The sequence below is a fragment of the Alosa sapidissima genome, chromosome 6 (assembly GCF_018492685.1).
Source record: "Alosa sapidissima isolate fAloSap1 chromosome 6, fAloSap1.pri, whole genome shotgun sequence".
NCBI classification, from domain to species: Eukaryota; Metazoa; Chordata; class Actinopteri; order Clupeiformes; family Clupeidae; genus Alosa; species Alosa sapidissima.
Genome location: NC_055962.1, coordinates 2,282,454 through 2,306,472, shown reverse-complemented (window position 1 = coordinate 2,306,472; position 24,019 = coordinate 2,282,454). Strand labels below are relative to the sequence as shown.

Here is a 24,019-nt window from a genome sequence, read left to right as displayed (position 1 = left end):
TTGGCGAACAAGCCTTTTAACCAACATTCATAGCTACTTTGATATAACACATATTTATAGTAAATCTGATGCAAGCCAAAGATATAATTATGTAGCCTGTAGCCTATAGTCTAGGGCCTATGGCTGTAATGATTAAAACCCCTTTATGTGATGATGATGATGATGATGATGATGATGATGATGAAATTGAAAGCCAATGCATTTCAGATTATTATACTTCACAAACACTTTGGCAGAACTATGAGACTTATGGGAGACAATAGCCAATATTAAGTTGATAACCAATTTTATTGATGACCACCTACACCTAGACAATAATTTGGAGTGAAGCCTATAATAGAATAGCCCATGCCAAAGTTGTTTTGAGGTTATGCTATTTATTCATTTACTCGTTTTGTTCAAAAGTGAAGACAATCAAACTTTTTTTCTCTCGATGTTCAATTTTGACTTGACTTTCAATAAAAATCCTGTATATAGGTTGCGCTTTTAAATCAAACAGAAATCTTCTATCCTCCCCTTCATTTTACAACATACATCCTCTTTTCATCAATTTACTGTTTTGGTCTACTTTTCTACCTTGTGCACAAGCAGATATGAAGCTGACCCAAGCCTCGCTTGAATAAACGAAGGCAAGATGCAGCTAACTTGGGTTAATGGAACGGCTTCAGCCTCAAATGAAAGTCTACGCTAGTTCAAGCCAGGCTATTTCTGTTATGCGCCGTCTTCATTAGCGAGGTTGATGTAATACCCCACTGGACCATAAAAACATAACAAACTGTTCCAGCCAATCACCGAAGAGATGCGCATTTAGGAGAGTTTCAATTGCACGGGAGGGAGGTGGAGGGAGTAGCGAGCTAGCTCTCTGTTTTGTTTGAACATCAACAGAAGTGACCCAACATTGTACCCAACACCTTTAACTGTACATTTTTATGTAGAATTCAAAAATATAATCAAACCAGGTGTACCTTAAGCAGATTTCCTCCTACAAAGCTCTGACAAACCATACAAATCATTCTAATTCTGCATTACTTTTTATAGGAGGAGTTATATAAAAATATTTTTTTAAATTTGCCTGATTTTCAGAATAGGCCAGTTTTTATCCCTAGATCTCTGTTTCCCAAAGTTACTGAATACTGTCTACAAAAAAATATGAAAATAACTGGTTTTACCTAGCTCGAGTTGCTGTAGCCAGCAGCTAAAGCAGCCAGGCAGCTACAGTGCTACATTCTGGGGGCATATTCAAGAGCCCCTACGTCTTGCCCCCAGAGTGTAGTCTGCTGCCTGGTTGCTGGCATGATGATTCTAAGAACTCAGCACTGACAGGGGGCCCCCAGAGAACACATATTATTATCAAGTAGGCTAAATAATGTAGTCAATTTTAACTTTATGTTGGACAAATTCATGGTTCTATATCAGTGTTGGCAAAATGATCATGATGGCCTTTATATTTCAGTCCTCTCTATGGTTCAGTCTTTTAATAATAATAATAATAATAATAATAATAATAATAATAGTATTTAAAGGTGACAGAGAATCAAAAACTGCATTACCTAGTATTTGTTGAATAACGGTATACCACATTAAAGAACATACGAAAAGGGCTAGACATTCTGAATATCTCCGTTTCATAGAAATTCCTCTTTTAGAAATGTTTGCCAGAAATTGGGCCAATCTGAACAACGGATGCATATTATGTAAAATGTATCTCACTGCCCCCCCCCCCCCACTCTCATTCTATTTCCTCCTTTGCACACAACTGCCCTCCCACCCCCATATATGGCAGCAGTGTTCACGAAATGCACGAGATGCTGTTAATTTTTAATCGGATTCCCACTACATGAAGATAGGCCATACTGAAACTTTAGTAAGTACAGATGTATTTGTACATCTGTATGGAATTGTATACAGTGTTAGCACTGGTTGTATTTCCCGGCAGCACACTATATTTTCTCTCTCAATAGGCATGCGAACACAGTTTCCACATAAGCACCTGGTGAGTGAGGAGTGGACAGTGGTCAATCTAATTTCAACACCTAGCCTACACTAAGAAGGTTGGTCTAAAGTGATTCCATTTGCGGTCTAACAGTAGCAATATATAGTAAGCTTTTATTGGGTGAGAAAGTTCAATGATGGTCAAGTGTATGTAGTGCCCTTATCGTTTGTGTGTCACTCCGAACTCGTCAAATGTGGAGGCATGGTTAGAACCCTTGGCATCAAACTTCGACACACGGATTACCCCCTTGGCCAAGCTTTAGCTGAATCAGTTGTTGCCAAGTTGTTGCCATGCTCACATTAAGACGATGGCACGTCGGCATCTGCGCCTTTAGTTTGTGAATATGTTTCGCCTGGTGCGAAAACATGAAAGTAGCCAACCTAGCTGTCTCCGAGACATTGGTAATGGGAAACATTTCTAACGTTTGTATTCCAACTTTTGTCCTAAGACTCTACATACACGTTTCGACTTTAAAGAGGAAACATATAGGCTAATCATCCGCCTTTGAGCGAGCCACCTCTGTCTATTTAGATGCTCATATTATTACAAATAGGCCTAGTTGAAACGGTTCCAACAGGTCTACAGAGGATGCCATCTCAAACCTCATGCACACCACCTTAACTCACCTGGAGGAGGGGAATGGGAATTATGTGAGGATGCTGTTCATTGACTTTAGTTCAGCATTCAACACGATAGTACCTCTCACCTTGGTCACAAAGATGAAGGCCTTAGGACTGAACACCACCCTGTGTCACTGGATATTTGACTTCCTCACCAACCGTTCACAAGTGGTTAGAGTGGGGGGTCTGACATCTGACTCATTAACCATCAGCACTGGTGCTCCCCAAGGCTGTGTTTTGAGTCCACTGCTGTACAACATCTACACACATGACTGCAAAGCCAACAGTAGTCATACCTCCATCATCAAGTTTGCAGATGACACAGTGATCTTGGGCCTGATTAGTAACAACAATGAACAGTTCTACTTGGATCAGGTTGATGAGGTGGCACAGTGGTGTCAATCTAACAGCTTGACACTGAATATCAATAAAACCAAGGAAATGGTAGTGGATTACAGAAGGCAGCAGCAGATCTACAGTTACACCCCACTAATGATCAGCGGGCAACCTGTAGAGAGAGTCACAAGTTTTAAATACCTTGGTGTCCACATTACTGAAGACTTAACATGGACTGTTAACACTCAATATGTTCTGAAGAAGTCCAGACAACGACTCTACTTCCTTCGTCAGCTAAGGAAATTCAAAGTTTCTACATCCATCATGAAGGCCTTCTACACTTCAGCGGTTGAGAGTGTTCTAACTGGTAGCATCATCACCTGGTATGGGAACTCCACAGTTAGAGATTGTAGTACTCTGCAGAGAGTAGTGCGCTCAGCTGAACGTACTATAAGAACTCAACTCCCTGCTCTACAAGATATCTATTCCAGAAGAGTACTCCTAAGAGCCCAAAAGATTCTGAAGGACTCTTCTCATCCTAACAATGGATTATTCCTACCGCTGAAATCAAGAAGACGCCTATGTAGTCACAAAGCCAGAACTGAGAGACTCAGGAGAAGTTTTTATCCCCAGGCCATCCGAACTCTGAACTCACACTATACTGACTTTGCACACATTCACTCCTCAGCACTCTCAAACATTTCCCAACTCTGAACTCACACTATACTGACTTTGCACTCATTCACTCCTCAGCACTCATGACCCCCCCCCACACACACCCACACCCACACACACCTACAAGACTTTTAGCACTTTTACATCCCTCTCCCTATGCTACAGACCTTCTATTTATTTTCTTATTTCATCACACGTCAAAACACACACACACACACACACACACACACACATATATCTGACTTTCTCCAACTTTTGCACACTTTTTATTTATTATTTTTGATTTCTCCTGCATCTACCCATGTCCTTGATTGCCTAGCCTTTCTGCCCCCCCACCCCCCACCCCACCCCCATCCCCAACCCCAACACACACACTTACATCATCACCGTCATCACTTCACATACATACAGCACTCCTCTACATACTTGCTGCACACTGCCCCCCCCCCCCCCCCCACCCCCACCCCCACATACACAGCACATTGTCTTCAGGATCTTCTCCAACACATATCCTCTACATACTTACAGCACACTGCCCCCACCTACCCACACACACACACACACAGTCACTGCTCCACTCCCGCCCACACACACATCTTCACTGTCATCACTCACATACATTACATACAGTACTCTGCTTGCAATAGTAAGTCCCTGACCCCCCCCCCAACACACACACTTACATCATCACTGTCATCACTTCACATACATACAGCACACTGCTTGCTACAGTAAGCCTCCTCTACATACTTGCTGCACACTGCCCCCCCCCCCCCCCACATACACAGCACATTGTCTTCAGGATCTTCTCCAACACACATCCTCTACATACTTACAGCACACTGCCCCCACCTACCCACCTACACACTACACACACACACACACACAGTCACTGCCCCACTCCCCTCCCGCCCACACACACATCTTCACTGTCATCACTCACATACATTACATACAGTACTCTGCATGCAATAGTAAGTCCCTGCCCCTCCCCCCCCCCCCCCCCCCCCCTACATACACAGCACATTATTTCATCAGGAAGCTTCTCCAACACACATCCCCAACATACTTACAGCACACTGCCCCCCCCCCCCCAAATACACAGCACATTGTCTCATGAGGAAGCTTCTCCAACACACATATTGCACACTGCCCTCTCCCCACATACACAGCACACTATCCCATCTCCCCTGTCATCCCCCCAACACACACACCAAGACCCCTGGCAGTTGGGTTAGCCCCTTGAGCCGTGGATCTGCCCAAGGTTTCTTCCTTGGTAAGGGAGTTTTTCCTTGCCCCTGTTGCTCTTGGGTGCTCCTTGTTGGTGCCCCCCACCCAATCCCAATCCTCCCCCACCTTTTTTATGCAGCCCTTGCCACTTAATCTACTAAACCCCTCTTCTACTGCACTTTTTACCCCCCCCCCCCCCATTAATGCACAAATAGGCTGACACCAGACATAATTTCACTGCATTTCTTACTTCCAGTAACTATATGCATGTGACAATAAACTTCCTTGTATCCTTGTATCCTTGTATCCATTTTTGTTCTGCTCGAACGGTAGGCTACCGTCAGCCCAAGACCCAAAAAGGCTCCAGGCATATGCATTAGCCTAGAATATAAGGCTGAATCTGTGAATGGGCCATAGCTGTAAGAAGCTGGTTTGTACGTGTTCTGAAGCCGGCAAAGTTACATTCTTTTGAGTGGCAGCAAAGGCAGCCAATCAGCGTCAAGTGCCTGCATTTCGTAATAGGGTTGCCAGTTAAGCCCAAAAGGACGCCAAATAGGTGCAAATCCACGCATTGAAAATTCCCCACCCTAACATAGCTTTCTGAGAGAGGTTTTTAGGAAGCTTCTAAGGCATTACAGACCCAACCAAAATTTTGTTGTCTATATGTCACATCACAGAACAAGAATAACTACCCCGTTCAATCATTCTATGTCACCTTTAAAGTGCCTTTCATGACACCCAAGGTCACTTCACAAACATAAAAGGTTAGCCATCTCATAATAAAAATAAGTCAGTCAGTCAGTCAGTCCATAAGCAATCTTGAAGAGATATCTGAGATATATAAGAGAAGTCTGCTTTTAAAGTCAGCAATTGAGTCACAGTGTCTGATGTAGTCTGGCCAGTGAATTTCACCACTAGGGGGCGATATAGCTGAAAGCCCTCTCTCCCAGGGTGCTGAGGTTCACACTAGGGACATGCAGTAGGCCTGCTGAGGAGGATTATGGTGGGTTTTCAGGATGTAAAGGGATGTAATCATGGGTTTCATAAGGGTTTATACTAATGCATGGGTTTTCATGTTTTAAAAGAATGTAGTCATGAGTGTCATAAGTCTTAATGGCACTGCATTTGCTGTGAGCAGTGTGAGGTCATTGTATCCTGTGTACAGTAGGCCAGACCAACTGTCAGAGGAGTGGGGTGAGTGGAAAAGTACTGGGGGTACTAGGATGAGAGGATCTCCTCCTTACATGGTTAAGGGAGATTGGGTGTTATCAAGTTGGTGAGGACTGGACAGGACAGGGATGAGGAGGCCACTGTGTCTTATGAGTTAGGGCCTGTAAAGCTAGGAAGAGAATAAGATAAGAAGGCCTTATTTCACCAATCTGGAAGGAACCAGAAAAACGTAGGGTTACACTATTTTACATTTGTTACCTATGCATTACATAGGTTTGCATATAGTTTTATGCATGATGGGAAGATGCTTTCCACCAATGTAAGCGACCCTGCTTGGTACTGATTGGTGAAGGGTGTTGGTGGAGATGGCATGAGAGGGTGGCACTTCTCAGGGCCGAGGAGTATAAAATATAGTGTAAAGCCATCCGTAGGGGAGATCTCGCCGAGGGTACCAGCTGGTAACATCTCACCTTCTCCCTATTGCTTTGACGGTTGGTCTGGACTTTGGTTAGGCTGTACTATCATTGCAATACTGGGAATTCAAATCTTCTATCTACATTGTCTCCTTCGGACACCTTGTTCCAGAGTGCTAAATTACTGAATAGTCAAGTGGTAATTGTTAATTGGACAATTGGATTCGGAAGTGGACATTTTCCACGACAGATCCTCAGTAAGCGGGAATGATTATCTTTTATATGGCCCAACATTTCTAGCGCCACCCCTGGATTTAAAGGATTTACCCCAAAAACGGCAGTGTAATCTGCCTACCTTCATGATGAAAAGTAACATATGCTTTTTCAAAAATAGAAGTAAACTGTCAAATAAATAATTCAGTTGAACTTTTTTTTTTTTTTCATTGCATGGTTATTGTAAATGTAAATGTAAATCAGGTTTATAGGCCAAGTATACTTAATGAATTTGGTCTCTGCATTTATCCCACCCGTGACTTAGTGAACACACAGAGCACACAGTGAACACACAGTGAGGTGAAGCACACACTAACCCGGAGCAGTGAGCTGCCTTGCTACAGTGGCGCTCGGGGAGCAGTGAGGGGTTAGGTGCCTTGCTCAAGGGCACTTCAGCCGTGGATGTGGGCATGGGAGAGCAGTGCTCAAACACTTCCCCCGCCCACATTTTTCCTACTGGTCGGGACGAACCGGCAACCCTATCAGTTCCAGGCCTTAAGCCCTAACCAGTAGGCCACGGCTGCCCCCGTGTTGTTGCCCATTTTGATCTAGATTAACAGAAAGTGTGACAAGTCATAAGTAAATAAATCACTTTGAATTTAACTAACAAGTTTATACAAGCAGAATCTTGTGTTTGGATTTGCTGTGGGAAATAACCCAGCCGCTGAGTAAAATAGGGACCAACACAGCAATAGGTTATCTTAACCCAGCACATGGGTTATAAATCTAACCCAACAGGTTTAACCAATTTGGGTTATTTTCAAACGAGCATTTTTCAGAGTGAATGTGTACAAATTCCAATGTAAAATGAGACACAGTGATTTTCATACTATACATACTTGGAACTACATTAAATAATACAATTCTCATTCAGGCAAAGCACTACTACTTGGGATTTGCAAAAATACAATTGTAACACCGGAGCTTTTCAGGTGTTTGCGTCTTCCTTTCATTTCATGAATTATCATGAATGAATTAGTTCATGATTTATGCATAACTTCATTCCTTTACATGAGTTCATAGTCTCTCATTCATGACCTCATGCATGAACCACACATCAACTAAGACATTACAGTAGGTATGATGGGTACATCATTATGATTCATGATTTCTTAAGCATGATCATCATTACAGGAATTTAATTTAACTTAATTTAGGTTAATTGCTCATGTGTGTGGCCCCTAAACTAAAGTGGTGTTGTCATTGTTGATATATGTAGAGAACGGCAAAGTTGCAGAATTTGAGCAGTGATGACCACATTTTTGGCAGAAAAAGAAATCATGATCACGCGTCATAAATCATACATAATCATAATCATGCTTCATAAAGCAAACACGGGAAAACATGGAGGGAAACTGAAGACTTAATCTTGTATACGGTTTAAATGAAATTGTCAAATTATGGCAATATTTAGAGCCATGTTGTAGAGAAAGTACATAAGAAATATCGGTAACACTTTACTTGACAGTATCGACATAAGAGTGACATGACACTGTCATGACACAGGAGACCTAACCCCAACTCTAACCCTAAACCTAACCCTAATCCTAACTTGTTATGACAAAAACCGAATGTCACTTAATAATAATAATTCAGAAGCGTTATGTCATAACGTTTATGACTTGTTTATGAAACGTGTCATGTCATGACAGTGTCATGTTACTCTTATGTCGACACGGTAAAGTAAAGTGTAACCGAAATATCTGATGTGAATACATTTCTGTGTACTGCAGAAAATGTTAGCTCTAGTTACAAAGTTTCGTCTATAACTAAAGTTACAATTTCATTTTATCCTGACCTGTACAGTGACAATAAAGTATTCTATTCTATTCTACTGTATTCTATTCTATTCAAAGTTGTTCATGACATATGAAAAGAGCCATGAATGTCAGAAGTTGGCTCAAATTACTTGTTTGCCAATATACATAAACTGAATTATAATTTGAAAGGCTGTAGGTTTCAAAACTATTTGAGATACAGATCTGACATTTCAGATTTGTCCTTATGTTGGGTATGGAAGCACCTGTGTGTTTTTTTTTTTTTGGAAGGTTGACCTGTGAGCCTCTGGTTGATTTAAGATGGAATGACTCAGTTACAATTTTGCAATTGATCTTTTAAAGTTGATCATTTCTTCAGTAAATTGCTAAATAAAATAAATCAAAGCACATTTATCATGTGGTTAAGAGATGAAGAGATGACTTACTGCCTGATGAGTCTGGTGCCCACAACACATGTTCACATTGTGTCTTCTCAGTTCAGATTTTATTAAGGCTGTAATTGAAAAAGACACATTCTCATAATAATCAAATACTATTAATAATGTTTGCAACAGTAGCCTGATCATCTGATTTCTTAGATGGACTGCTAGGATATAACATAGATGGACTGCTAGGATATAAATTCCATCTAATTTCATAGAGATGTCAACACCTGTGAAAAAATGACAAATCTGATAAATCTGAAATGGGTCATTTAATATCCATAACACCTTTTTGAATGATGGCCAACAATTCTAAGCATGAATCCTAACTCAATTTTCATACAGGATCACCAGTGCAATGCCTGTTGTTTTTATTTAAGCTTCTTAAACAACACACTTAGTTACATTTACATTTATTCATTTAGCAGACACTTCTTCCAAAGCGACTTACATATGCCAGTTATAATAATAATAATAATAATAATAATAATAATAATAATAATAATAATACATTTTATTTAAAACGCCTTTCAGGACACTCAAGGTCGCTTCACAGATAAAACAAATAGAAGAAAAAAAATATCAAAAAAGGTGAAAAATTATAAAAAATATATAGTCCATTTAGCCATATCATAGTCCATAGGCTAGTCTTAAGAGATAGGTTTTCAGTTCCTTTTTAAACTGGGCAGTGGATTCACACTGCCTGATGTCATTTGGAAGTGAGTTCCATAGCTTTGGGGCTGTGTGGGAGAACGCTTTCTCTCCTATGGTGCTGAGGTTCATCTTGGGCACCTTGAGCAGACCAGCTGATGAGGATCGCAGCGAGCGGTAAGGGGTGTAGCTCTCCAAGAGGTCGGTGATATAGTTGGGAGCAAGGTTATGCAGGGCTTTATATGTCAAAAGTAGGATCTTAAACTGGACTATCTGGGTAACTGGTAACCAGTGTAGCTGTAACAGTACAGGTGTTATATGGCTTGTGGACTTTGTGCCTGTCACTAGCCTGGCTGCAGAGTTCTGAATTATTTGGAGGCGGTGGAGTGATTTATGTAGGATGCCAGAGAAGATGGAGTTGCAGTAATCAATGCGGGATGTAACATAGGCGTTTACAAGTACTTCTGCACTCTGATGACTGAGGGAGGGGCGCAGTCTTGCGATGTTGCGCAGATGGAAAAAGGCGCTGCGAGACACACTGGGCAGTGAATGAAAGTGTGCTGTCTAGTATAACACCAAAACTCTTCACCTTGGTGGAGCAGGCAATGTTGGAGCCATCTACAGATAGGGAGAGTCTGTTTTCCATCTTTGCCAGCGTTGTTTTTGAGCCAACAACAAGTAATTCACTCTTGTTACTGTTCAGTTTTAGGTAGTTGTTAGTCATCCACAGATTTATATCATGCAGAAAGGCAGTCATCGCAAAGGGAGGCAGTCGGTTTGGTGGACATTTAAAGCTGGGTGTCATCAGCATAGCAGTGAAACTGAACACCATATTGCCTCAGGATATTTCCCAGTGGGAGGAGGTAGATGATGAAAAACAGGGGCCCCAGAACAGACCCCTGTGGCACTCCCTTCGTGACAGCAGCACTCTCCGACTTGTGGTTCAAAATCTGGACAAGCTGTGTCCTGCCAGAGAGATAGGAGGTGAACCACTGATGAACACTGCCCTGCACTCCAATACTGGTAAGATGCTCCAGAAGCAGCTGATGGGATATGGTGTCAAAAGCTGCACTCAGGTCAAGGAGGATGAGGATGGAAATGAGTCAGCTGTGCAGAGGAGGTCATTTGTTACCTTCACCAAGGCAGTCTCTGTGCTGTGCTTCGGTCGAAATCCAGACAGAAATGGCTCAAACAGATCATTGTCCTTCAAATGATCCTGGAGTTGAGATGCCACCACCTTCTCCATCATTTCTGAAATGAATGGTAAATTGGAGATGGGTCGGTAGTTGTTGAGGTCATCATGGTTCAGCTCAGGTTTTTTCAGGGTTGGTCTGACAATAGCAGTCTTCAATGAAGGAGGGATTTTACCAGTGATGAGCGAGGTGTTAATTATTGATGTTATCATTGGGATGATGGATGGTAGGCACATCTTGACCAGGCTTGTCGGAACAGGGTCCAACTGACAGGTGGAGGAGTTGCACTTGGTGATGAGACCAGTGATGTAACTTTCAGCAGGGTGACTGAATTCACTGAGTGCATTTATTGTAGGTGAGCCCAACTCAATCAAGGAGCATGGTTGTTTCAGCTTAGTAATTGAACACTCCAATTGCTGATGGATTGCCTCAATTTTTGTGTGAAAAAAGTTCAAGAAGGCTGAGCAGCGTTCAACAGATGCATTCTGATAGATGGTACTATCAGGTGGCTTGAGGAGGCCATTCACAGTGGAAAAGAGAGCCCTGGTGTTTCCTTCTCCTTCATTGATGATCCTTGCATAGTATGAGCTCTTGAAGTTATATTACAAGGGCATTGTTACATTGTTCCTGGAGCAACTCAGGGTTAACTCGGGGCCCCAAGGGCACAATGGTGGAAGCCGGGAATTGAACCCACAACTTTTTTGGCTACTGTAAAGTGAATGTATACAGTATAGGTACTCTTTGATGACCACAGTAGGTAGTAGACACCATGAAAAATTGTACTGCATGACTAGCTGTTTCGTAAGGATAACTTCAAAGTAACAAAAAAATGAAAAGCGCAACACTGCTTTCTCCATGTACAGCTGATTTATTGATTAACTGACTTTTCGATCAGTCAGACCTGATGTCAGTTCATCAATAAATGGATTAATTTTGATAAATTATGTACTAAATAAATTCTTACTGAGGGTGTGGGGGTGTCTGCTGATAGATAGATACCGTATTTTCTGGACTATAAGTCGCTCAAAAAATGTGTCATGAACAGGAAAAAAACATATATAAGTCGCACCGGACTTTAAGTCGCATTTATTTAGAAATGTATTTCACAAAATCCAAAACCAAAAACAGAGACTATGTAACTGGATTATTGAGGCCAAAAAGATTAATGTTAATGAAGACTAAGGAGTGAAGGCAGCCAAGAGGAGGGCAGGAAGGTAATTGTAAAGCAAAAGATTCACTGAAAGAAAATGCCATGTGGTACACCAACATGTATCTAAAATGTGGAGAATACAATGCAATCAAGCATTTTGGGCGATGTGGAGTCAGAAGCTGGCAGCAGATTAAATGCTCACGAGAGAAAAATATGCAGTTTTAAAAGGACGTGACCGAAGCAAGCCATGGATAGGCCTATAGGCCTAACGGTAATTCTAAAGCAATTTACAAAAGATTCACTGAACAAAAATGCTGATATGGTACATGAAAATGTAGCTAAAACTGTGGAGAATGCAATGCAATCAAGCATTTTGGACGATGTGGAGAGACAAGCCGGCAGCAGATTAAATGCTCGAGAGAGAAAAAGATGCGGTTTTAAAAGGACGTACAGGTCGAAGCTGCAGAAAAGCGAGCCAGTGTGTCGGTATAGGCTAAGTTATCAGGGATGTCTACAAATACATAACCCAAAAAATGCCACATTTTAATAACCCTTTGCCCTTCAGCGTGCACATTTTGTCCCTTTGTATGCATTGTAGATCAGCTATGCCACCAAAGAAGGAAAAAAGGAACATTCATTATGCAGAGTCTAAGTAGGCAAAGTAACTAGCCATACAAACCGGCAACTAGGCTACATAACAACTGGTGACCAGGCTTTCAAATGCGGATTTTACTGTGGAAAATAGCATTAACTGTTAGGATATTACCCAGAATATTGTCACAGCTAAACCTTAGCTTCTGTAATCTTTCAACCAAGGTTAGGAGTCATGTTGAATATGGATGTGCCACACGGACAGTCACATATAGCACAGAATAGAAGTCACCATGTCACTTGTCACCATGTCACAATTGGGCTACCAATCTTGCAGTTACAATAAACAATGGATCCAAGACATTTTCCTGTTCCTATATTCTGTTTATGTAGGCTAATGTATTTGTGAATGTAGCCTGCACAATGCAAAGAAATAAAAGATAAACTATGGTGCATTTCCATACTCAGAAATGAACATTGCGAGACAATTGTAGATAAGACAGTTGAGAGAGATACCCATCTCTCCCATGGTCCAGTGGGTATTTGGACACAAATGTGTTTTGGGGTGCTGCCACATCTGACATCTCCATCTTACTTTGTATTTTAATGGTATATGTTCACACCCGGATTGTATAATGTACAGTATCATGAGTAATTCATGGGTGAGTAGATTGAACTTTCAACATACTGCAACCCCTTTTCATAGCACTACAAATATCACATGGTGACACATTGTAGACAATTAGGCACAATTATGAGAATATTGCTTTCATTTACATTGCTTCCTGAGAACCACTGGCACAATTCTTGAGTTCATGTTACCTGTTAGAATGATGCCAACAAAAATCCATACACACAGGAAGATATTTCCAATTAAAGGATTGTGGTCTGTGCTGAGCTTTCCCTGAATAAGGGTAAAAGTGATTCCAAATATCTGAAGACAAAACGAAGAGTATATAAAGTCAGTGTTTCAGGTACAGTATAAAAATTACATTATGTCTACTTAGCAAACAGTTCTATCAAAAGCCTCTTACAACAATAACAATGAAAATTACATTAACATTAAATTAAAAAATAAATAAATAATAATAATAGCCCAACAACAACAATACCAATAATAGCAAATTTTCATGACAACAGTAACCATAAACATTTGCAAACCATTACTGTAAAATTAACTAATTAGATTGCCAGGTAAATAGATGAGTTAAGCATATTTTAGACGAATAGGCTTTGTAACATCCTCCTGGAAAAAAATAGTGTAGGGCCATGCACAACACAACCACTGAACAAGTTAGCTACAGCATATTTGCATCTGCAATCCCCGGGCAAGAAAAAAGACTATACAATGCAATACAAACAATAAAAAACAACTAACTGAAAACAATTCAATAGAGTTTACAAAGCATCATACAAAGACCTTGAATTTCCCCTTGGGGATCAATAAAGTATCTAAGACCTTAAAGGAGAAATCTGGTGATTGTTCACATAAATCTCCATTTCTCAACGTCACAGAGTACTGTCTTTTTACGGTATGAAAAAAAATCTGTTTTACCTAGCTCAAGTTGCTAGTTTCACCAGCTTAAGCAGCCAGGTAGCTATAGCACTACACTCTGGGGGCATGTTCGTGAGCCCCCACGTTCATGCCCCCAAAGTGTAGCGCTGTAGCTGCCTGGCTGCTTTTGCTATTGGACCTAGCTATTCAAACTAGGAAAAACTGATTGTTTTAAATTTTTTGTGCCGATAGTACTTGTGATCTCGAGAAATGGAAATCTATGTAAAAAATTTCCAGATTTCTTCAATCCTTTGAGGCTATATATTATTTTCAGTATAATTTTACTACCTTTGCTTTCAAAATGTTGGTTTTGCTAAAATTTTAAATGAACTACTAATGCTTTTTCAAAGTTCTCAATGTCTCGTTTTAAATGTCAGGGCCCTCGGAAGTCTACCAATGACGTATGGAGCTACTCTAAGCCTCGTAAATGGTGTAAAATAGTCGCATGGCATTTGCATGGCTAGCCCGATGCCCGAGGCACCCCCATTGTAAGCCTGTCGGTAGCATCGGCTAACTAGCGCCATTTCGAAACAAGCCGAGATGGGCTATGAGACAAAAGTTCACACTCGGTATCATGTTTCAACACACTTTAGGTCAATATCACACCGGACTTATCCTTTAACTCAATGTGGTCTATGCTTAGCCTCAGAGAGTCCCATCGGGGGTACGCTTTCCGAACGTTCGCCTACCCCCTTAGACATTTGTCTTCCAAGAGTTACTCCACTTCTTGTCCTTCCAAACACACCTGAACTCTGTGGCAACTTTTCACCTGTCTAGCCAATCAGCTAAACAATTAACACCTGTCATCTGGTTGCCCAAAGCTTCATGGTAATTTCTTCAGGAAGTAAGTCAAGTGAATTGCAATGAGAATGTCTTGGGCTCAAACGTCACCTGACACACTTTTTTTTTTTTTTTTAAACTTTGTTCAAATGCTCAATTTTTTTCTATGATGGACCTTGGGGACTATGACTAAGATGCATTAAATCAGCGTTTCTTAACTAGTGGGTCGGGACCTAAAAGTGGGTCGCGGAACTGTTCTGGGTGGGTCGCAGAACTTGTCAAGTCAAGTCAAGTTTATTTATATAGCACATTTCATACACAGAGGTCATTCAATAAGCTTCACATAAACAAAAACAAACAGTAATAACAAATAAAAGGGCAATAGAAGGGCAATATAGTCAAGGAATAGTTCAAAAGGTAAAGATTATAATAAAAAGAAAACATAAAACGCACAAGATAAAATCATTTAAAAATAAAAAATACTGTAATTAATAAGCAAAAAAAAAAAAAAAAAAAACAAAGGCAAAAGTAGTAAAAAAGTAATAAAAGTGCTTAATATGATGTAAGACACTTGTGAAATAGGGATATGCAGCTTTCAAGTGTCAAAAACGGAAAATTCCCACGTTCACATTAAAACTGTTGGACATGAAAGGCCACATGGACTACAAACAAACTACAACGTGATGACGAGCCCCCAACTGGACAAAATCTTCTCCTAGTTGTGCAGATCAGGCTGAACCTGATCCATGTTTGTATTGTAAGATTCAGCCAGATCTGTGCAGCGCAGACTGATTTGACGCTACCAGAACATGAAGTAAGGCAATGCTCTGCCTTCAGAAACTAAGTATATAAGTATAAGTATATATACTCTTTTGATCCCGTGAGGGAAATTTGGTCTCTGCATTTATCCCAATCCGTGACATAGTGAAACACACTCAGAACACAGTGAACACACAGTGAGGTGAAGCACACACTAATCCCGGCGCAGTGAGTTGCCTGCAACAACAGGCAGCTCGGGGAGCAGTGAGGGGTAAGGTGCCTTGCTCAAGGGCACTTCAGCCGTGGCCTACTGGTCGGGGTTCGAACCAGCAACCCTCTGGCTACAAGTCCGAAGCACTAATCAGTAGGCCACGGCTGCCCGTAAACTGCCCTTGTTATAACCCCTCTGTACATGTTCAAAGTTTACAATACTTCAGTTTGTCTGTAGGGACCCTATCCACGCTACCACCGAAGTGTATGGCTATTTTGAGCCCTTTCAGTGGTTTGAAAATAGTGATTCATTTTGACGTGAATTCATGCCTGCTGCTACATGCTAGAAACCATTTTGTTGCTAATGCAAACAACAGTGCTTGTTCATGCATATACCATATCAACACCCTAGCAACCACTTTGCATGCACTGGCATTTCTTTCAGGCAATAAGTTGCTTTGCATACATGTGTCTGACTGCAATGTAAACTGACAGGTTTAATCCATTGTGACTATAATATTCATTAATTAAGGATGGCTACATCATATACATGTCAATGTCCAATATACTGACCTGGGCACATGCATTTAGAAGACCAGATGATGTTGCCTCTGACTCTGGGTATGTAATCTCAACCCCAAACTCAAATCCAATAGGCAAATATCCTGTCATGAAAAATCTTTGACATAAAATGAAGATGATGACATGAATCAATGAATCCTCATGTGAGGGATAGAGTTTAAAATCATCTATGTATTTTTATAGAAAATAGATATATAAAATTGAATCATCATTGTAAGTCTTACCCTAGAACTCCTGCAGTGAAAAACAACACCCATAGATATCCCATGTCCAATGTAAATGTGAACATCAGCATTCCAATGAAAGACAGGATGTAGACAATCAATGTGGTCATTCTAAGGAGTGTCATGGATACATACATCACGCAGTTAGAAACTATTTTTAGATTCAAATTTCAATAGTTCTGTGTCATCGTGTTTATCAAAACTACTAGGCTAGTGACTAGTGATGTACTGAGAGCTATCTGATAGCCCCCAGAGTGTGCAAAAGACTGTTGTGACAATAAAAAAATAACGACCAATAACCACTTTAACATTGACACCAAGGTTGGAATTTCACGGCGGCAACAACGCCATGGCCTTCATTGCCCCTTGCGTTTGCCGCGATACCCCTTTAAAAATGAGAAGTTCACAGGTCACTGTGGCCTTAGTGCCCTGCATGACTGTTCTCCCCTTCTGCTTAGCATCCGCTTGATGCAGCGATTTTAATTTGAAGCCTAAGCCCTATCAAAATAATATTAGCATCAGAATTAATGGTTCTAGAATGTTCAGTATTTGATGCCCAGACAGCGAGAGTGAAAAAGAAAGTGATAGCGCACGGCAAGAAAAAGTCTCACATTCAGCAGCCAGAAGACAAAGCAAGAAATGTATATATTAAGGCTATATTAAGCTAGCCTTGACGCCAGCCGTACTTAGCCCCGCCCACAGCATTTGAGGTCGGGAAGTTCAGTCTGGACTTGTTCCGTTGTGGAGCAACTATGCCCGAACCAGAGCTGTTTGGACCAATCCAATTGGGCTTTGTGCGATGATGGACAGATGTGCAACAATGCCTAGTCTATCACGTAATCTGAGCATGCTTAGGTTAATTTTGTTTGCAACAAAAACGCTGTGGCTAGAAGCTAGACAGATGGCTTTTAAGACCCTGTTTACACATAGGAAAAATGCCTTTCATTTACACGTAAACAAAGGTTTAATCACTGAAAAAAGAAATTCTGAAAACTCCGGCCAAAGTGGATATGTGTGCATAGTGACATGATGTTCCCTTGATTGTTTGAAATCTCTGATTGGCCACCAGTTTGCTCAAGGGATTTGCAACACCCTTCCCCAGCTGTTTTTTTTACGGTGGAGCATTGCATTCACATCACAAAAAAAAACAACAGGTTATTAAGGTCATAATTATGACATATTATCTCATAATTATGAGATAATTATCTCATAATTAAGAGATAATCATCTCGTAATTATGAGATAAGGATAGGATCCGCGCTGAGGATCTAAACAGCCTTTCAATAAAAGCAAGCACATGTTTCCTACTGATTTCCTGGTTTGAACGACTTTCGTACTTTGAGAGATTAACATGTCTTTAAGTGGCATGAAAAATAAGCCTGTCAAATCGCCAACAACCCCAAAGCAAAGAGTAAGCTAATCCATAGGCTACTCTTTGCCCAAAGGCAATACAATGTTGCACGTTACAGTCCTAACCAGTAGGTGGAGGTACTACTACGCATAGGGCTACCTCCATCCACGTTGTCACACCAGAGAATGTCTAATAGACGGGCTCTGGTCACACGCACGCCTATTGTTTATTTTGTGCAGCTAGGCTACTTGTTCAAGTGGCATTGATGAGTTAAACAGTCACATTTTTCCTACACGTATTATATTGAGAGAAAATAGTCAGTTGTAAACAAAAAACTCTTCTTATGTAACCCTTTCGTAAATGGACTGAAGTTGGCTATACATATCTACTTTTATTGATTATGCTAACCGTTAGCATCTCTATGGGATTCCTCATATACTGTACACTAGCCATAAGCTAACACATTAGTTTCTATTCTGTAACTTTAAATGCTAGTCTACATGATTGCTCTTAAACAAAACATCGAAGGAAATAACTGAGATGTACACTGCAAAAAATGAATTCTAACCAAGTGTTATTGATCTTATATTAAGATTAAAAAATCTAATTTTAAATCTAAAATCTAGTTTTTAGTATGAAAAGACTTACCTAGAGCCCTCTCAAAAGATCATTTTGACTTAATTTAAGAAGACTTTAACTTATTTTAAGGAGTCTTATCAAGACAAATTTGCTCAACGCACTGGCAGACAAATTTGCTTGTTTTCAAGATAAGATGTCTTAAAATAAGTGAATTATTTTTTAAATTAAGTCAAATGATTTCACAAGAAAGTGCTAGGTAAGTCTGTTTATACTGAAAACAATACCAACTAGTTTTTCTTATCTTGATATAAGATTAATAACACTTGGTTAGATTTTGTATGATAAGCAGTTTTTGCAGTGTACTCTGTTGGTCTGCATAGTTTTACAGTGAATCCTAAGTAAAGGTTTGAAAGGAACTTCAGCTTCAGACATTCTCTTGTGAAGCTGTTAGGTCTATCTCATAACCTGATTTTTTTTGTGTGACGTGAATGCAATGCGCCACCGTAGTTTTTAGCATTGGTGTGAACAGAATTATTTTTAAAAACGAAGGAGGGGAAATATCAGTTTTTCCGAATAGCCTACTCTGCTATGTATTTCGTTGCCTTAGATTTCACAATGGGGTGCAATAAAATATGAGTGTTACCTTTTTGCAATAGTCATTTTAGATGGATGTGACAACGGATCTTAGCCTGGCGGGCCATCCTATATCATTGCACTGCAAAAACTGCTTATCTAACACAATCTAACCAAGTGTTATTATTCTTATATCAAGATAAAAAAACTAGTTGGTATTGTTTTCAGTATAAAGATACTTACCTAGCGCTTTCTCATGAAATCATTTGACTTAATTTAAGAAAAGTTTGACTTATTTCTCATCCTAAAAACAAGCAAATTTGTCTGCCAGTGCGTTAAGCAAATTTGTCCTAAAAACAAGCAAATTTGTCTGCCAGTGCGTTGAGTAAATTTGTCTTGATAAGACTCCTTAAAATAAGTCAAGGTCTTCTTAAATTAAGTCAAAATGATCTTACGGGAGAGCACTAGTAAGTCTTTCCATACTAAAAACAATACCAAATAGATTCTTTGATCTTAATAGAAGATTATTAACACTTGGTTAGATTTCATTTTTTGCAGTGTGAAATGTATAGTCTGGAATCGAACCATTCACCTCGCTTAATCCAAGGGGCGGGCAGAGAATTGTCTTTCAAACTGCCTAGGCATGCAATAGGCCAGCGCTACGACCATATCCGTATCCGGTCGGCAAAACGGCAAATACATCCTTCTTCAAAAGGAATGACTTAAGTGCATTGTGTTGCTCAACTATATAAAAAAAAAGTCCAACTCCTCCAAAGTTGACGCCAACGCCGATTCAAACAACCGCTCTTCGTTCGCCATAGCCACCTTCCTTGTTGTTCACTGTCGCAGGACTGTCGTTATCCTGTTAAGCCCGCCTTAAGACTCTCTAACAAAATAGAGCGCTGTGATTGGATGACATCCACGGCGTCAGCCAATAGAAACACTGCAAAAAATGAATTCTAACCAAGTGTTATTGATCTTATATTAAGATTAAAAGATCTATTTGGTATTGTTTTTAGTATGAAAAGACTTACCTAGCGCCCTCTCGAAGATCATTTTGACTTAATTTAAGAAGACTTTAACTTATTTTAAGGAGTCTTATCAAGACAAATTTGCTTGTTTTTAGGACAAATTTGCTTAACGCACTGGCAGACAAATTTGCTTGTTTTCAAGATGAGATGTCTTAAAATAAGTCAATTTTTTTTTAAATTAAGTCAAATGATTTCACAAGAAAGCGCTAGGTAAGTCTCTTTATACTGAAAACAATACCAACTAGTTTTTTTATCTTGATATAAGATTAATAACACTTGGTTAGATTTTGTTAGATAAGCAGTTTTTGCAGTGAATCCCTATGGTTTGATACTAGACGTACAAGCTGAGCAAATTAATTTGCCGCCGCTAGGGTGCGTCTAGATTTCTAGGCTAAACGGATCTCCCATAATCTGACAAATCTGAATAAGTTTTGACAGTTTATCTTCAATTGCATCCACCAAAATATGTGATAGTCAAACTGAGAGGGTCAGAATGTACAGGGAGGAAAAATATCTAAAGCGAAACCATTACTTGGCAGCGATGCACTGCAAAAACTGCTTATCTAATAAAATCTAACCAAGTTGTATTAATTTTATATCAAGATCAAAAAATCAAGTTGGTGTTGTTTTCAGTATTAAGAGGCTTACCTAGTGCTTTCTAATCAAATCATTTGACTTAATTTAAGAAGAGTTTAATTTCTTTTAAGACGTCTCATTCTGAAAACTTTCTCTCTCAAATTTCTCTGCCAGTGCACTAAGCAAATTTGTTCTAAAAACAAGCAAATTTGTCTGCCAGTGCATTGAGTAGCCTACATTTGTCTTGATAAGACTCCTTAAAATAAGTCAAAGTGTTCTTAAATTAATTCAAAATGATATTTCGAGAGAGCGCTACTGTAGGTAAGTCTGTTCATACTAAAAACAATACTAAATAGATTTCTTTGATTAATAACACTTGGTTAGATTTGAATTTTTGCAGTGTGCGACAGTTCTGGGAGGACATATTTAACATTATAACTGCTTGGATTTTGTTAGTGCTTAAAGTAGATTTGCTTTGATGTCCTCACCTCGAACCAACTCTAACTGTACGTATACACTGCCGCCGACTTGAACTTCAAAGTTACAAGAAGTCATTAATTTTCAAGGGAAGCCGTCTTTTCTCAGCGGAAGCTGCAAATCTGTTAGCGTTGCTTTTTGGGTGTGTTGAGCAACCAGAGCGTCAAGCAGAAAGTTGAAACTTTGTCAACTTTATGGTAATGAGCTATGATGCGGTTCAGCAGCAAACAACCGGCAACCAATTCAAAATGAGGTGTACACAGTTGAGAGACCAAAACCTATGTGAACTTCAGTTCCTACCATAGACTGTATGGTTCCAACGAAACATTTGTTCCATTTACTGTTTTTAATAATGAGGATGAGAGGTCAAGTTAGTGTTTGCAGAAACGTAATACTTGTACAAGGTCTATATAGAGAATCAATAAAATGAACATGGTGTCCAAAATGTTTTTTAAAAGGCTGAATAACGTTAGATGATTAAGTTATGGATAGTAGTGATAGTAGGCCTAGCGATATACAGGCTATACTTTCCAATGTAGCTGACAGATGCTGTCAATGCCCATCATTCAAAATTGAGGCAAGCCCAATTTCACATTTTTATCGTTTCTTGATAAAGTAATGTTTAAAATCAACAGTAGTTAACTTATGTAGGGGTACGTTATCCCAATGTTTCTTTTAAAATGTAACATATAGTAACTGAACATTCCAGCGGGTGTCTGGAATAGGCCTACTTCTTAGCTACTCCTAAGTTCAAGTGGCCAAAAGTGTTTTTTAAGCGGCTTCCAGAGTGTTTTTTTGCAGCTGAAATCGGAGGTGTATACAGTTAAAATAACGCTGTGTTGTTAGACCACACGAAACGCACCACCTTATTTGAATGCATTTAGCGTTATGTCTCACCTAAATCTTAAACAAGTATTTCCAATGCTTTTTGCGATGTAGTGCTATTTTGATACTTCTGAAAAAACAGCTCATGCGAGCAATAATCGTGAGTTTTTGCGTGTTTCCATTATTAGTTTTTCATTTTGCAGTTTTAGATTTGCGCATTTTCAGGGTTAATGGAAACGCACCTATTGTCATTCTCCCACTTCAATACATGTTTGATTAATTTGCTAAAATAAATCGCAGCGCAGTAACCATTAAGCAAAATCATAAAGAAAAAAAGTTTACTAATTAGCTCGCCATCGCAACCAGTTTTTAAATCATCCATAAATGTGTGCACAGGACTGTGGGTGTTCCAAGCACGCTGAGGATACACATCTTTGAAAATTAGGTAAAACAAAGGACTTTGTCCTTGGTAAAATTTGATGGATGCTTGAGATTGAAACAGTGCTTTGGCGTCACTGATAGGGTGCTGCTCCAGCAGGTTAGGAGCAAGAAAGAAAAAAAAATCACAGAGCACATGTTAAAAGGAAATCGGCAAAACACGTTTTTCGACCAATCACTTTATTGTTGCTTTTTTAATAGATGCACTGCAAAAAATGAAATCTAACCAAGTGTTAATAATCTTCTATTAAGATCAAATAATCTATTTGGTATTGTTTTTAGTATGAAAAGACTTACCTAGTGCTCTCCCGTAAGATCATTTTGACTTAATTTAAGAAGACCTTGACTTATTTTAAGGTGTCTTATCAAGACAAATTTACTCAACGCACTGGCAGACAAATTTGCTTGTTTTTAGGACAAATTTGCTTAACGCACTGGCAGACAAATTTGCTTGTTTTCAGGATGAGATGTCTTAAAATAAGTCGAACATTTCTTAAATTAAGTCAAATGATTTCATGAGAAAGCGCTAGGTAAGTCTCTTTATACTGAAAACAATACCAACTAGTTTTTTTTATCTTGATATAAGATTAATAACACTAGGTTCGATTGTGTTAGATAAGCAGTTTTTGCAGTGTGGGCCTGGCCTAATCTGACATGATAATGAGGCAGTAGACACTTGCACAAAAGCAAATGTCGCCAAGTTAATTTCAAGCTACAATGCATAGCCTATGATGTATAGCGCTTGAATTTCACAATTTGAACTGATGATCACCATAAATAAACTTTTAAGACTCTGTTATCAACACAGCCCTGAGCCTCCTTTTCCCTGCTTCTTTCTTTACTCCATGTCCTTTATCCATGTTATTATCCATGACTTCACATATGGAATGAACAAGTTTGTCTAACAAACCAACAAGTTTGTCTTTTTTATTTTGATAGATCGGACGGCTATTTGATAGAGACTACAGGCCAGTTGTTGCTGTTGGGCCCTGTGACACTGCATGATGCCCTGCCTGACCTGAGCATTCATGTCTCGCTCTCATTCTCTCTCTCTTTCACTTTGAAAAAGCTCATTTAAAATGCATCAAACATAAAAATGCATCAAAACCCTCAATGATAAATGAATGACGGAACATTAAATACTAGAGAAAATGTGAAAAATAGAAGAAATCCCTTTGCACAGCCATGGTGCTGGTGGATTGCAGGTTTTATAGTTCATATATAAAAAGAGGTGGCCACCGCACACTGTTATATTTTTTAGTGATCACTAAAAAATATAACAGTGTGCGGTGGCCACCTCTTTTTATACTAGAGAAAATGTATTTAACGTTATAGATTTTTATATTGAATGTATAGTGATTAAATGTAAATGTATAGTGATTAAAGGTACAGTATGCAGTTTCAGGTATTTTTGGCAAATGTAGAGCTCCCTCTAGAGTCGTGATATATTTATATTTTACATTTCAGCACAAATTAAGCCCTGGTGAGTTACCTCTCTGATGTGTTTCATTTGGTCCTTGATTAAAATAGGCCTATAATGTAAATATATACATCAACAAACGCG

At 39.5% G+C, this 24,019-nt stretch overlaps 1 protein-coding gene across 1 annotated transcript in view; it reads right to left on the bottom strand.

The window, feature by feature from the left end:
• Positions 1-24,019, bottom strand: part of flvcr1 (FLVCR heme transporter 1) — a 55,520-nt gene that overhangs the window by 7,006 nt on the left and 24,495 nt on the right. The window contains exons 6-9 of the mRNA XM_042095026.1: positions 16,606-16,716; positions 16,373-16,478; positions 13,318-13,429; positions 8,914-8,981 (exon numbers count right to left, since the gene is read on the bottom strand). Coding sequence (XP_041950960.1) covers positions 8,914-8,981; positions 13,318-13,429; positions 16,373-16,478; positions 16,606-16,716 — 397 coding nt within the window. The remainder of the gene's footprint in view (positions 1-8,913; positions 8,982-13,317; positions 13,430-16,372; positions 16,479-16,605; positions 16,717-24,019) is intronic.